Below are 15559 nucleotides of genomic sequence, written 5' to 3' on the forward strand. Positions count from 1 at the left end.
ACAAATAGACATCAGTTTTTTTATGTCGGTCCTTTTACTGAAGGTAAATTTCGTCATCACATTGTCGAAGTACTGTGGATCCACTCGGCTATGCCTTTGTAGATACACACTACGTTGATAATGTGATGACGGAACTTATCGGCAGTAAGAGGACAGACACATGTCAATTTGTTAATGTTTCTTAATATGGATCCGAATTATTAAATTTTACCCTATCTGATGCGATAACTAATTTTGACTTGAACATTGGATAAAAATCTATTACATTTGGTTTCAAGTCTCAACACAAGAAACACAATGATACACATGTTATTTTATAGCATTTTTTAAATTAAAATTAAAATTAAATGAAGAGCCGTACACAGTTCGTACACAGGGAGCCCAATAACATTTAACACACAAGCAAAGAGACTCCAGTAATACATATCTCAGTGCATTTCATGCTGTTTTTATTCAGGTGACAACTTAACCCAGGATTATGAGTCGGACATTGGTTTCTCGCTCGGCCATAAAAATCACTCTGTCAATGTGGAGATAAGGAAAACGCTGGGAGAAATGACCATGTGTCTTTGGATGTCAATCAACAGCTCATCGCCAATCAACATGAGCGTTAGTTATGTAAAGGAGAAGAAAGAAAAGAATGTTATTGCATTTCTCAAGATTGATGCCACGACAAGGTACAAACAAGTGCAAAGTCTAAAGAATGAGATGAAAAACAGTCTCTTAACAAAAACGCTCATCTCAGAGGTGCTATCGTTTATTAGTCTAAGCCTGCTGATGGCTTATCACAAATTTTGCTTTGATTATGATTCGTTGAGCTACTAATAGTCTATTAGTGATAGAACACTAGAAGCGAAAATTTCCACCTTTAATTAACTCACGTTTTCAGCCTTCTTTCGAAAACTTTTCTATACTTTTTTTAACTGATTAGTAGTTTTAGACTTAAAATGAGACCTCTCGTCCTCTTGCTCTGTGAGTCAATAGCCCATTCGGTCTTGGGCCTAATAGGTATTTTGACAGGTCACTGAAAGGATTACCTTAAATAAGCAAAGGTTTACTACTACTACTACTACTACTACTACTACTACTACTACTACTACTACTACTACTACTACTACTACTACTACTACTACTACTACTACTACTACTACTACTACTACTACTACTACTACTACTACTAATACTACTACTACTACTACTACTACTACTACGACTGTGACCCTTATTACCATTACCATCATCATCATCATCATCATCATCATCATCATTATCATTATCATATCATCATCATCATCATCATCATTATCATTATCATTATCACTATCATTATCATTATCATATTGATGATGATTATTATTATTATTATCGTTATCGTATTCGTTATTAATTTAGTATCGTTAATGATGCTCATCATAAGGTACAGTATGCCTTTTAATATTCCTTTTTTTTTCGTTTATTCTCTTACCTTTTTTTAGAAATGGAACTACAAAATGGTTCCACATTTGCGTCACGTGGATGTCTAATTTTGGGGTGTGGCAGACGTATATGGACGGTGCTGCAATAGATATTGTGCATGGAGTGTTGGATAAACAAGAACTGTATAGTAAGAGTGACATATTGGTTAAAATAAGATTTATTATTATTAGTGTTGCGATGGTTTGAACAAAGCAATGAGCCATAGAGATTGCATTTTTCTGTCTCAGCTAAGCTTAGTGGGACATAGGAAACCCATATATTACGTATGACTGACCGACACAGGAAACCCATACTACATATGAATGACCGACACAGGAAACGCATAATACCTAACACAGTTAAATATTCAAAATGAAGTCGAACTTTATTCCTAAATAGTTGATGGTCCACACTACGCCATGTGTTTAGCTCTCCAAATACTCATCATTCTTCTTAACTTCTTTTCAGGAGGTAACACAATATCAGTGGCTTTTGATTCCCAATATCAGAAAACAGAGGTTAAATACAGTAGACTAAACATATGGAGCAATGTGTTGTCTGAGCAATATATACTCTATATGTCGTACAAATGTGGAACAGAGTCTGGGAACTTCTTAGGATGGAAAGACTACTTGTATGTGCTGCCAAGGAACTCTAGTGGCTTTAGGGTTTACGAGTCAACTTGTCGAGGAAAGCAAGGTATATACATGTCGTATTATCAGTTGGACGGAATAGATACTGATACGGTTTAATAAATATTCTTTTAAATATTAGGAAACGCTATGAGTTTAATTGGTCCATCGAGTCGCGAGACACCTATTAGCTTGGCAAGAATAGAGAGCCCGCAATACGAGAGGTCATCAGAATCTCCGGGGAGATGTTTGAAGTTCAAGTATAAAATATGGGGACCTGGAGCAAAGTTGATAATAATTTATCAAGAAATTGATAACAGAGAATACAGTAAGAGACCGATATGGATGGTCAAAGACAGTGAGGACAGTAGATGGAGGGATGGACAAGTAACACTGACAGCAGTAACGGCATATAAGGTTAGATAAACTACAGACAATTATTCTTCCTGGAAATATGTTCCAACTTATTTAAGACTTGTTTCTTTTTTATTCGATCTGTTCCAGTCTAACGCTGCGTTTACACGGCAGCGAACGAATGTTGAGGCAAAACGTTTGCTGTTTAGTGGTTCTGTTCATATAGGCCTTTTCTGAGTTCGATAAACAGGATGCATTGTGGTCCAGCTGCGGTACAAGCAACACCATATAAGGCTAGACGCTAGACCACAATGCACCATAATCGCTATCTCAGAAAAGGTCTATGAAATTGAGCTATCCGAACAAAAAAATCGTATGCCTAACCGTGCAAATTTGGGACCTAAAATAAGAGGTCGAATTTTGAACTTGAATGGATTAAAATTATTTTAGTTATTGATACCGTGTAAACAACTTGTCCGGGGATCTGTTATACGTAGATGGTCAAAACAGTCATTAATTGTTCGAACATAATAATGGTCATGTAAAACTTTGTTTCTCCGGTATGATGTTCGTCGTATGTCTTAACCTCGATGGGACACGCGGTAGAGTAGTCGTTTATAACACCTACTAAGGTAATTGTTTTTTTAAGCTTGCTATCGAAGGTGAAATCACAAACAAGCCAGGGTTGCTGTCGATAGGTGCCTTACACACCACCGAGGGTTACTGTTCTGATATCATGCCACCATCAGCAAAAGAAGGTGAGATATCTTTATAGAATCGGAAAAGCTAATCTGGGGCTTGTTAGCTATGCCACTAATACAACTGTCTTCTTTTTCACGGAACAAACTCAATAAAGAGCTCGTCTTACATTTTTGACGTTCAGTATGAAAAAAGATTGAAATAAAAACTTAAATTTACAGACTTTGATTTTGTTCCACATGTTCAACACACAGCCTGCAACGAGTTTCTGACCAACAATACAGGCTACATCGTCTCGCCCTATTATCCTGGTTACTATGACAACAATGTCAGATGTACGTCGACAATCAAGGCGAGCAAAGGTCACGTGATTCGTTTGGAATTTAAAGCATTTGAAATGGAGTTGAGCCCGCGATGTTCAGCTGACTTCGTAGAAGTGTATGATGGAGAGGAAGCCTTGTCGACTTTCCGTGTTGGTCGGTACTGTGGATCAAGGTAAAGGGAACAAAGAGATAACTTAAAACTGATTGACAATTTTACACTTTTTTAATTTCATCCTGCGGAATTTGTCTTTCATTAGTAAGGTTGTGCATTTTTATTAGCTTTAATTTGTTTTCTTGCATGACACGGCACTCTAGACTTTCGCAAAGTCTTTCGTCCCCTTATTAGCTCACTATCGCTGAATAAAGCACATTCAGCTCAACCAGTATTACACACACTGGAGCCACGCCCTAGACGAAGGACTTTTCCAACTTGTTTCCTACCAATATTAGCAACCAAAAAACGCTGAATTTTGCTCGCGCTGTATAGAAACGTATGAAAATTTAGCGCGTGCTACAAAAATGCTCGCCATTATGGGCGCGAAACGCAAATGCAAATCCTGCAAGTGGAACAAGTCGACCTCTCTCGACTTCCACAAACTGCTATGTGCGTCTCGAGAAGTCTAGCGGCACCTTAAAATCGTTAAATCGTCCTTAATGACACACGCGTAGACAGCAACAACAACAATAACAACTTTATTTGTACATGAATACAATATTTACAATATTCTAGTTTGAATTAAATTAAATTATAATGCAGTAGGTAATCCGAAATGAAATAAATCAATCTGAGGCAGGTTACATCCATCCATCACTTTGAATTTTTTGTCACCAAATGCTTTTTGTACAACTTCAGCTTTTATTCTGATGATTGGTTTTTGATCATTTTCAGATATCCACAAATAATCGAGTCGCAGTCAGACACGATCAAGATAATATTCAGTTCTAATAAAAACGTTACGCGATCCGGATTCAAAGCTTATTATCAGATAATAAAAGGTACAAAGACAGACAGCAGACTCTTATTCAGTACTGAGTTGTTCGCGTCTTGCAATAACATTTTGTCCTTACAACATGACCTTTTATGTCAAACAGCTTCTAAGCTTCTAATAGAGGTCAAGATAAAGGGGGCTTCAATTTCAGTTATACCTACCTTGATTAATGACTAAAAAATTATTTGAATATTTATCTTCAAACGTTGCTCTTCCCCAGATACAGAAGGTGACGGCTGTGTTCAAGGTATGAATCATACTGCACTGTCATGAGCGTGGCATTACTGTTATGATCTTAATTTTAGTAAAGTCATGGAATAGAGAGGTGGAGGGTGGAACTAACGATTTTGTTACTGTTAACGGTTTTTCCACACAGACTGTCCTTTTTCATGTACCTGTGGAAGGGAAACAAATGGTAGTGGAATTATAGTAACTTCGCTTCAATTGAGGTCCATTCCAGACAGATTGCCTAAGAACACTAAAGCCATGTAAGTATCGCGTCTTTGAATGTAACACTTGGGTTGGTTATGCAAATAACAACATACATGATTTGCAGTGGCCTTTGATAGGACACTTGGTTTGGCGTTAATTTCCAAGTGGTATATACCAAGGGGAATATGTTTAAATTGAGCTCCGTCCTAATTACTTTTTTGTACTTACATTTACTTTAACGAGTTTTCATTGTATCGGGTTAAGTAATTCATTTGAAAGAATTTACAACTCTTTTTTTTCGTATTGATAGCTTATTTTCAGGAAATAAGATTTACCAGGTGAAAAGTAATGCATTCGTCAAACTAAGTTATCTGTCATTGATGTAAGTAAAACTATGATGAACAAGTATAATCGTTGGATGATAAGATATAATGAAATCCAGCTGAACCACAGGGGATAGAGAAAAAACCTTGGTCTGCGTGCTCAAATTGCTTTTTTTTATCTGGATGGCGTCACGCTCCACGCTCAATCCTAAAGATTTAAGATTCTTAATGCGCATTGCATTTCTACGAGCATGCGCAGTGAGAGTACGAAGGCGAGTCGTTGTCGCATAAAACGGTTTTTTATCTGTCCTGTGATATAAGCAGATCAAAATTATTAAGACGTATTTGAAGGCATGTTATATAATATGCGTTTATGATGTCCTTATTCATATTAGTACGTCATTCGATTTTTCAGTTATATATAGTATACTCAAAAAATGTCGAAATTAAGCATTTTCGTATCTTTCCCAATTTTCTCTGCTGGCCGTGTGTTCGCGTCATAGCGACTGACTTCTTTTTATTTTTTCGGAATGAGTTTCCTTACGGAATGCGTAAAAATACGGAATTAAGGATTTGATTGAACCACTCTCGACCAATCAGAATCGAATAACTTTGTTTAGAGTCGTCTAATCCCTTCAAATAGCGCTCGCAAATACTCGCATTAATTATTACGAATCTACGCGTTATCTAATTGCAGTCATTGTTTTGCGCGCGCATTTAAAGCCAATTAAGTAAAAAAAGCCTAGCTCTCGGAAATGCTTCGTCCCATAGACCATATGAAAAAGGGCGTGTCCCTTGAGATACCTTAGTTCATCAGTTATAGAAGACAACAATGCTTTCATTAGGAAGAGTATATAGAAATTAGTGCTCTTCCAAAATTGTAGTAACATTAAATGATAAAAAGTTACATCTGTTTGAAATTAGAAAGGTTTGTATGGAAGCAGCAACCAAGGGCCTACCAGCCTCGCTATCATGTTTGTGGTACATTTCAAATGCTTCTAACTCTACAGCGATTTAATATATGACAACAAAACTTTCCGAAATTACTAATTTACTTTCTTGTAATGAAAATATATTTTCGAAATCATTAATTGTTCGTGGAGCTTGTTCCCAGACTTACGCTCGTTTTTCATATGGTCTATTCATCATCTAAGCGAGTCAGTCATCGGTATCTGTTTTGTTTCTGTTTCTTTTCAGTGAGTTGAGCTTTAATCATATATTTGTGGTCGAAGAAATGTCTTTTGTAAACTTACCATCGTTAAAGACATTGTAAGTATATTGAAGTGCGTGCTGTATTGTCATTTCAACAAGGTGGTAGCTGTAAGCACAAGAGAAGTAAGATGCTGTTTTCAAACTGTGTCATAGACCAAGTACCAATTTGTCTCAAAAGAAACTTTTTTTTACAAAAAAGGCAAACCTATCAGCGCTGCATTCGAGTCGACAAACATTTTTAAAAGCGCTTTTTTGAGTCGTTATCAAACTCATGAATACTTCATAGCCTTTGATCCACTTGTAGCGACCATACACATAACGTGCATTGACCTTTATACCCGATAAAAACTTCTTCATTATTATTCTTTATATAAAGAATACTAGCGAGGATGACTTTATCAGAGATAAAGATGCATCCAAGTTTAGATGAAGCCTCATCAAGGAAAAAGGGGTTACCACGTGCGACCTACATCTGGTGGCCCGCATCTCGTGGCCCCCTGGCCACAACTCGGGAAAGAAGCATGCTATGGTAACGAAACTTGGCAGCATTGGTAAACCTTGTGTCGTCAATCATCTTACCAAGTTTCGTTACCATAGCATGCTTTGCTCTCGAGTTATGGCCAAGGGGCCAACTGATGCGAATGGGGCCACGAGATGCGGTCCATGCCAGATGTAGGTCGCTCGTGCTAACCTTACTTGTCATTAATTAATTCTCATTGGAATAAAAAGATATATCGAATGGCTATTGCTTTCTGCTGCTTTCTGATTGGTTCCACTACTCAAAGTTGGAATGCATTGTTTTTATTCTAGAATTTGATTGGTTCTCGATTTTTGAGGGGTCCCGCTCATAGTAGTTGCACTGTAAACGCCAGCGTCGCATTCTCTTTTCATATCAAAAGTGCTACATATAAACGCAACATTATGGTATATAGTTATAACATCATAGTTCTTCAAGAGCTGCATGTATATACCAATTCAAGAAGTGAACGAAGTTATAGCTCAGCAGCACGCCTTGAATCTTTGAGACCAAGGATCCAAATCATATTCTGAAGAAAAAAAATCACATTTTACTTTCAGACGACTTAATGGGAATTTCATTAAAGACGTTTTGAAAAACATGTTTAGTGGTCTGGAGAAACTTGAAGCAATGTAAGTATAAAACAATTTGGGTCTTAATAATTGAAAAGGGACCTTCTAACAATTAAAAAATATATTCCATACAGAGATCTTGGGGACAATTTAATTTCCAATATCTGGTCGGATGCTCTTTCTGGTTTTCCAGGTCTTCGTGCTCTGTAAGTCTTTCATAATCGCAGTTATAAAATAAACAAATTGCTTGTGTCGTGGAGGCAGAATCTCAACAATCTCGTATTTTTATGCTTTTCAATATTTTTATGTTTTAGGAGCCTTCGTAGTAACCAAATAAAGGGACTCGATGAATGGTCATTTCAAAATAACACAAATTTGACATATCTGTAAGTGCTGTCGAGTCTTTTAAAGTGCTGAAAATAAGCTGCCTGACAAATGACTAGATGCGATGAAAGAAATGAATGCGAAAAGAAGATTAGATGGAAAATAGCGAATGAGGGGGAAGGACAAGGAAAGAAAAGTAAGGAAGAAGATAAGGAACAAACGACGAAAAAAAGAAATATGAATAGAAAATTGTTATAAATGATTCTTTTCCTTATCAGGAATACCAATACTTTAGCTATTGCATACGTATTTTCCCAGATATCTTCAAGATAATCTGCTGAAGTCGATTCCTGCTGGAATTTTCCGTCACCAAAAGTACCTTGAGATCATGTAAGTAACTGATATATTTTCTCTCGAGAAGTTCACTGACTTTAAAAAGAAAATTCAGATCGATTTCTTTAGTTAGCTCTCTAAACAGCCGCAAGAAAAGCTTTAATCAAGTTAGAAAAATGATATTTTGCTCGTATTTAGAAAGCTTGCTAAACAAACCAAGTACATAATTCGTTTAAAAGTCAGTACACTCGTAAGGAAATCCGAGAACAATGTCCAAACTTCTTGGTAACCGAAACCCGCCTAATGCAACATCACTTTAACTGCGCGATGGCTAGCGCTGAAAAGGTGAGTTAGATAAAACTTGTGATATTGATTATTTTTCATTTTTGTTATTCCTTTTGGCAGGCTTCTTCATGAAAACAGAATTCAACGAATTGACAAATTATCTTTCGAAGGCCTTGAAAATCTTCGAAAACTGTAAGTTATCACCGTATTAATGGTCTACAGAACTAAAGAATAAACGTATGAATGAGTGTAAGAGAATCAAGGGCTGCATAGCTTGGTTCTAGCCTTTTACCTCTGAGGTCTCGGATTCAATTTTTATGCTCGTCGTTACATGTAATTAGAGTTTGTTAGGTCTGTATCCAAACAAACAACCGGATTAACAACCCACCCACAAACCCAATCAACCCGCCAATTTAAACAAACGAAAGAAATAACTAACCAACCAACTAACCAACCAACTAAGCATTTAAACTATCTATCCTATAAATTATTATAGGTCATTGAATAACAATTCCATCGACCAGAAAACCATTCCAACAGACGCATTCAAGAACCTGCGTAAACTAAAATATCTGTGAGTAGCAATTTGTTAATTAAGGAGGCTTAAAACGGTTTTATTTAGAGCGCGCGCTCTTGAACCGATAACGTAGGCAATTCAATTAAACTTGCAAAAACAAAATTTTGTTCTTTATGTCTGTTTCATAAATTTTCTATATATTTTAATCATTATTAGTCTATTAAATTCTATCCTTTTCTCGAGGTTTTAAATATTTCTGTTACACGGTACCGTTATAGGTCAACAGACAGCTTCATCATGTGCTGCTATGCAACCAAGTCTATTCCAGACCTTAACTGTGTCTCCCCTGGCAACGAGTTCTCCAGCTGTGACGACATGCTCAAAAACGCCGTAGTAAAAGTCTGCATTTGGGCGGAAGGTGTTCTCGCTACCTTTGGCAATCTGGCTGTCATAACATGGTGGATATTCCTTTCAAGAAAACGACCAAGAACACGAGGTGTAAAGATAAACAGTGTCCAGTCCTTGTTATTTTGCCATCTCGCGTTTGCTGATCTTCTAATGGGAGTATATCTTCTGCTCATTGGAACTTACAATGAAATATGGAAGGGAGAATACTTCTTGCACGACGTAGAGTGGAGAGCCGGTGTGAAGTGTAAAATAGCAGGCGCCGTTGCCACTTTATCCAGCGAAGTTTCAGTCATGGTTTTGGTTGCCATAACGGCCGATAGGATAAACACAATTCTTTTCCAGTTCTCAGGCAGACGCACTAATCTGAAACTGGCTCATGTTCTGTGCCTGTTTATTTGGGTCGTTGGATTTGTCATGTCTTTTACTCCCCTTTTTGTTCCAAGCTACTTCAACGACAAAGTACTAGGCTTCAGTTTTTACGGCCGTTCAACTGTCTGTCTGCCGCTACAGTTGTCCAACGATCGCCCAGCCGGCTGGGAGTATTCGGTTGCTGTTTTCATTGGCTTCAATGGCGCAGCTTTCCTTTTCATCCTTGTTGGTTACATCAGTATTTTCATAAAAGCTCGAGAATCTGCTCGAAAAGTCCGTTCGTCATCAAGCTCTGACTCTGCATTAGGAAAGCGGGTTCTGTTTGTGATCCTGACGGATTTCTTTTGCTGGATGCCTGTCATGGTTCTTGGCGTTATCTCTCTTTTCCATGACTTCAACGAACCTTCTGTGTATATCTGGGTAGCAGTATTCGTACTTCCCGTCAACTCCGCCATCAACCCAGTACTGTACACCTTCTCGTCCTCTCAAACAATCAACAACATGAAATCAATCAGGAAAAGATTGTGGAAAGGTAAAGGTAATGTTGTCCTTGGTGCATTGGGAGGGGCAGGGTGAAAGAAAAGGTAGTTATTAGCTCTGTACTTTTATTTATTGAACCCTGAAACAACCTTTCGACATATGCACATATGCCATGGTTTGATTGCGTTTTTCTTTGTCAATTGTAACGATTTTCATTTCCCTGAGGATGGCCGAGTAGGCCGAAAGCTCGGATCATATTTATTAAATTTATGGTTGATAAAAAAAACTATTATGTATGAACCTTTCGACTGATTTCAGTCTGCACATAGCTAACTCACGCATCCAATTGAAATTTAGCGTGTTCGGTTGTTAGAAATGTTACAAAAGATTCGGTTGTTACAAAGGATAAAAAATGGAAAAACCCCTAGGCTTATGCAACAAGCTAAAGCCAGAGATTAAGACAAGGACAAAGTTTTTACCAAGACTGGTAGCTAGAGAAGCAGAGGACCAAGGGAATATTAATAACATTTATACAAAATATTTTTTATGAGTGGGCGCTCTGAAATCGGGGTATACAAGGTAGGTATAATAACGTTAAAGTAAAGAAATAATACTCAAGGTAATAATATGGTATTGGTGTAATTGTCGCTTCTGTTGATTTTGTTGCAGACGTTATCTCTTAACTCTCATAATTTCTTTGTTTTTTATGTTATTTTTTTCAACTTCTTCTATCTTTCAGCTGTATGCTTACTTCGCTAAGTGCTATATTATTTTATTTGATTTTTATTTGATTATTTATTGCATATTGTTATGTATCACTGTAGTTGCTTGTGACTCTACATTTTATTTAAGAAATATATAAAGCGCGCACGTACGTCTCTGTACTGTTATATAAACACCCAGGGAGCTGTAGAGCTCCATAAAAGCAAGCTTAGAAAAAAGCTTAGAAACACGAGACGTAGCCTCGTAGAGTCAATTTCGACGTGCTGCAGCCTTCGGTACGATTTGAAAAGACATAAAGTTTCTTACCTGCGAAAACGCTCCTCGACACGGAAAAGGATGTTGTGCCCTTAAGACAGTGAAACATAATCGTATAAAAGGATGTTTCCAGGGAACCGATGAATTGCAGCACGACTGTGCCAAAGCAACCGGGAGACATGTTTCGACGAAGCGGTGACGAGCAGTTAACGACGAAAAAAGTTTAGAGCACTGTTGATCGAGTATGCTGATGTATTTGCTTCTTCTAACGACCGAACGACCTTCGTAAGACGAACCCGATACATAGACGATTAGAGGCCAAGAAATATTTAAAGAAAATACTGATTGACAGGATCATCGAGCCATCTCTAGCGCTTGGACACCACCGCTTGTCCTGGTCAAGAAACAATACGGGTTCGCACGGTTCTTCGTCGATTACCAGAAGCTAATCCAAGTTACTATCAAATACCCCTACCTATCATCAATTGCAAACTCGTACTTTGACGCCCTGACGGCGTTACTGTGGTTCTTTACGCTGTACCTATTAAGTAGCTTCTGGAGCTAGCACAAACGGGGAGTAAATCACTTGATGTCTTGATCCCATTTCAACTCAAAAGCTCAAAGAAGTAAGTGCTTGTGGTAGCTGATAACTGTACCAATTGGATTGAAGCCTATATGCGATCTCAAACCAGGAAGCTGTAACAGTAGGAACAAAGGTGGTGGACGAGTTCGTTGCAAGATTCGTGTACTTTTACAGATACACGCCGACCAAGGTCGAAACATCGAGTATTATATGCAAACAAATGTACAATCCTCTTGGAATTCACCTGAGCACTAGCCCAAAACGTGTTGGATTGTGTTACAGTCACCAAAAAGTTCGGACATTGTTCTCGGATTTGCGTACGAATGTACTGACTTTTTAACTAATTATTTACTCGGTTTGTTTAGTTAGCTCTCTAAATACGAAAGCAAAATATCATTTCTCTAGCTTGATTGAATCTTTTCTTACTGCTGTTTAGAAAAGAGAGAAGCGGTTGCACGCCAATCATGTTAATGGGCCATCCCTAAGACGACTCTAGTAGGAATGACGACGAGTCTAATTATGCAGAGAAAACGAAGGCGATAATAGAGACCTTCCATAAATTTTGAATTTTGACGTAATATTTCAAAGCCGACAATGAGGACTGGAACTAATTGCGCGGACTTGAAATCCCGTCCAGTCCGATATTGGAGGCTTTGAAATTACTTCTCATCTCATTAATTATTCGACTTGGAGTAACTGGAACAAAATCAATTCAGTCCTAGGACTGAATTAATTTTGTTCCAGTTACTAGGACTGAATTAATTTTGTTCCAGTTACTCAAGACTGAATGCATTCCTTTCACAAGACTTTACCAGGTTTCAAGTAACATCATGTGACCCACAACTAGCCCATTGATTGGCTGGTTTACTCATGAATTATTAATGAGTATGAGAAAACACTTCAAGAATCAAAGCGCTATTATAACCATTGGGATGTACACCACAACCAATTCAATCGAAGGGATACGGATTGGCTACATAACCCAAACAGAAATCAGAAACTACCCAAGGATGTTTATGAGGGACTGTTATCTGGACGATGTAAACTATCGCATTCAGAAAGCAGGTAAAACACAACCAAGCTTGGTTGTGCGCCATACCCGCATCAAGACTGGACGACATATCTGCTGAGAAAACCACAGACAACGCCATGCGTGTTGGAGTCAATGCTGAACTGCTAGCTGATAGTGCGACCTGTAATCGAACAGAATAAGCTGGCCACGAAGAAACATAGACATAAGCAACCGTTTTATATAACTTTCACTAAATATTTTGAAACGATTTTGCTCGAGCACGTCTCTTTCTGCTGATATAAACACGGTAGCCAGCCAACCCGCATATATTTATTAGAAGTGGTAGTGCCTCACGAAGAAATTTCAGAATATATTCTTAGTCTTTGTGTAAGTTTTCGTTCCGGTCACGCTTCTAGTTTTGTCGCCTTAGTTTCTTTGTTTCGTATTCAAATTTATAGTACTTTTGCTTAGTCTTTTTCAATAATGTTCAGTTCTCAGTTTGATTTGTATCGGACAAGACCATATTCATTTTCTGTGCCTCATTTTGTTCCGTAAGTATATTTCTAGGCAACCTTTTATATTTCATCCCATTTTGTAGTCTTATTTAGCGCTTCAACAGTTTGTATTTATTTTGTTTTTTAGAAACCGTTATCGTTATTATGCAATCAGCCAAGGACATAAACTAAATTCAATGTAACGCGCTTTGAACTGAGGTTACAAGTAGTAAATGAAAAGAATATTATAACCTATATGAATCATAACCTATATTTTTTTTAATACTTCTATCTAAAGAGAGCAATCGCTTCGAGAAAAAAGTTTTGCCCAGGAAAAGAAAACCCGGACAAAGCAGTCAAGCTGAAACTTCTTTCACTCTTCTGAAAGCAGACCACGAAACCACTAAGGTGAGTACACAGTACGTATATCCACGATGTAAAACATTGATAATGAAATAAGGCTTTGCATAGTTGTTTTTACTATTGTTATTTGTTTTGTTTTGTTTCTGTTCCCCTCTCACCCCTGTATCCAATACAGGCTCGTGGATGCAACAGTTAAAGATATGGGATCAATAATACAGTTGTGCGAAGGGTGGCTGGATAGCGCTTTCCGATAGATAAATCTTATCCAGTGGATAACATTTATAAGTCGGATAGCGTTATCTACCTTTCTTACATTTTGTTATTTAAATATTAGCTACTCAGCTAGATCAGCCACCAGCTATTCTGTGTAGCTTTTATCTACTTCAAGTGTCAATGTACATTGTTTTTCCTCACTGTAATTTATTTGTATATATGGTAAGGATAACCGAATTGTTGCTGTGGTGTTGTTACAACCGGGCCCAAAAGTATTATCCAATGTGCATTTCAAAAAAGCTTTATACACTTATTTCAATAATGTTAGTCACCTGAAAAGCTACCATGCTGAGACTGACAAGGATTAAGGGTAGATTATGGGTACATTTTATATGTTTTAACCGATTGATAACTGTTGATTGACTTGAGATCTTTTACCAGTTACAAGTTAACCTCCTCTGAGTATCCTCAACTGCTGCAATTTGTGTCAAAAGCTTTACTTGTTGGATATAAAACACTTCCCCATGATTCTCAGCGATCACAGCTTTCTAGGTTTTTGGTGATTAACTTTATTGGAATAAGTATATATGTTTCTTTTGCCGCAGAATAAAGTGAACATGAATGAATCAAAAAGAGACAAAACACCTGATAACGAAATATTGGTAACCGAGCATCAATTAATGGTGGAGGCTGATGATGGTGAAGAAAAAAAGACTTTAACAAGGCTGGTGATTTTAAAGAAGACACAGCCATAGATTAAACCATTCCTTGTGTAAGCATTTATAACAATTGTAGTTTGATTAACACGGGTTAAAACGCACTGCGTCTTTCAGGAGTTTGTGCGGACAATAGCATTGACCCCTCTATCGTATTAGGTTTTGCACAGACAAGAAAACTCGGAGAACAAACTTCGAATATTCGAATCAAGGAATAGATCTAACAAACTATATTCACATATGATGCCGAGTCTGGGAGTCGACCCCAAGACTCCAGAGGGCAGAGGCGTATGCACTATCACTACACTACCCTTGATTTACTAATGTTTGTGATGCTACGTCAATAAATCATTTCCTAGACCCAAGAGGGGAGAGGCGAGTGTACCACAACTATCCTTGATTCCAAAATCCGCAAAAAATGCATCGAGCCCTTGTCCGCACTGTTTTGCTCCCAGAAATCGATCAATAGCAATTACAAAGACGATAAAAATAATGACTTTGATAGAATATTTTTGTTTGCTTGTTTTAGGGTTTTTTTGTTGTTGTTTTTTTAGTTTGTTTTGTTTTGTTTTGTTTGTTTTGGTTGGGTTGGGTTGGGTTGGGTTGGGTTGGGTTGGGTTGGGTTGGGTTGGGTTGGGTTGGGTTGGGTTGGGTTGGGTTGGGTTGGGTTGGGTTGGGTTGGGTTGGGTTGGGTTGGGTTGGGTTGGGTTTTGATAATTAAATATATAATTGTACAGCTTCTTATTATTTATTAGAACCGGCTTGTATAGGCGCTTTACAAGCCTCTTTATATTATTATTATTATTATATTATTAATGCCATAACGGGAAGTGTCCAATTATTTTCTTAATTGGACAGGTCTTGTTGATATGGGATTAATTAGGCAGCTATATAATTAATAGGTAATGGGATTTCGCATGCTCCCCAATCAAGAAATAATTAGACTCGAAAAATTCCTCTGACTGCCAAATTAAGC

At 37.6% G+C, this 15559-nt stretch overlaps 1 protein-coding gene across 2 annotated transcripts in view; it reads left to right on the forward strand.

Annotated features, from left to right (window-relative positions):
• LOC116293943 (uncharacterized) overlaps nt 1-15099 on the forward strand; it is a 28324-nt gene extending 13225 nt beyond the window's left edge. Inside the window, exons 5-24 of one of the 2 annotated variants that reach the window (XM_089026255.1) lie at nt 458-677; nt 1476-1603; nt 1924-2154; nt 2230-2504; nt 3091-3199; nt 3395-3635; nt 4353-4459; nt 4673-4699; nt 4829-4940; nt 5195-5266; nt 6405-6476; nt 7497-7568; nt 7643-7714; nt 7823-7894; nt 8151-8222; nt 8571-8642; nt 8947-9024; nt 9246-10282; nt 13590-13699; nt 14473-15099. In XM_089026255.1, coding sequence (XP_088882381.1) covers nt 458-677; nt 1476-1603; nt 1924-2154; nt 2230-2504; nt 3091-3199; nt 3395-3635; nt 4353-4459; nt 4673-4699; nt 4829-4940; nt 5195-5266; nt 6405-6476; nt 7497-7568; nt 7643-7714; nt 7823-7894; nt 8151-8222; nt 8571-8642; nt 8947-9024; nt 9246-10282; nt 13590-13699; nt 14473-14622 — 3329 coding nt within the window. In that variant the 3' untranslated portion in view covers nt 14623-15099. The remainder of the gene's footprint in view (nt 1-457; nt 678-1475; nt 1604-1923; nt 2155-2229; nt 2505-3090; nt 3200-3394; nt 3636-4352; nt 4460-4672; nt 4700-4828; nt 4941-5194; nt 5267-6404; nt 6477-7496; nt 7569-7642; nt 7715-7822; nt 7895-8150; nt 8223-8570; nt 8643-8946; nt 9025-9245; nt 10283-13589; nt 13700-14472) is intronic. The other variant, XM_089026256.1, reaches the window with a different exon arrangement.
• Nucleotides 15100-15559: the final 460 nt, after the last annotated feature.

The sequence above is a fragment of the Actinia tenebrosa genome, unplaced genomic scaffold, assembly GCF_029948245.1.
Source record: "Actinia tenebrosa isolate PJP-AT-01 unplaced genomic scaffold, QUT_ActTen_1.0 PGA_scaffold10__47_contigs__length_13832649, whole genome shotgun sequence".
Lineage (NCBI taxonomy): Eukaryota > Metazoa > Cnidaria > Anthozoa > Actiniaria > Actiniidae > Actinia > Actinia tenebrosa.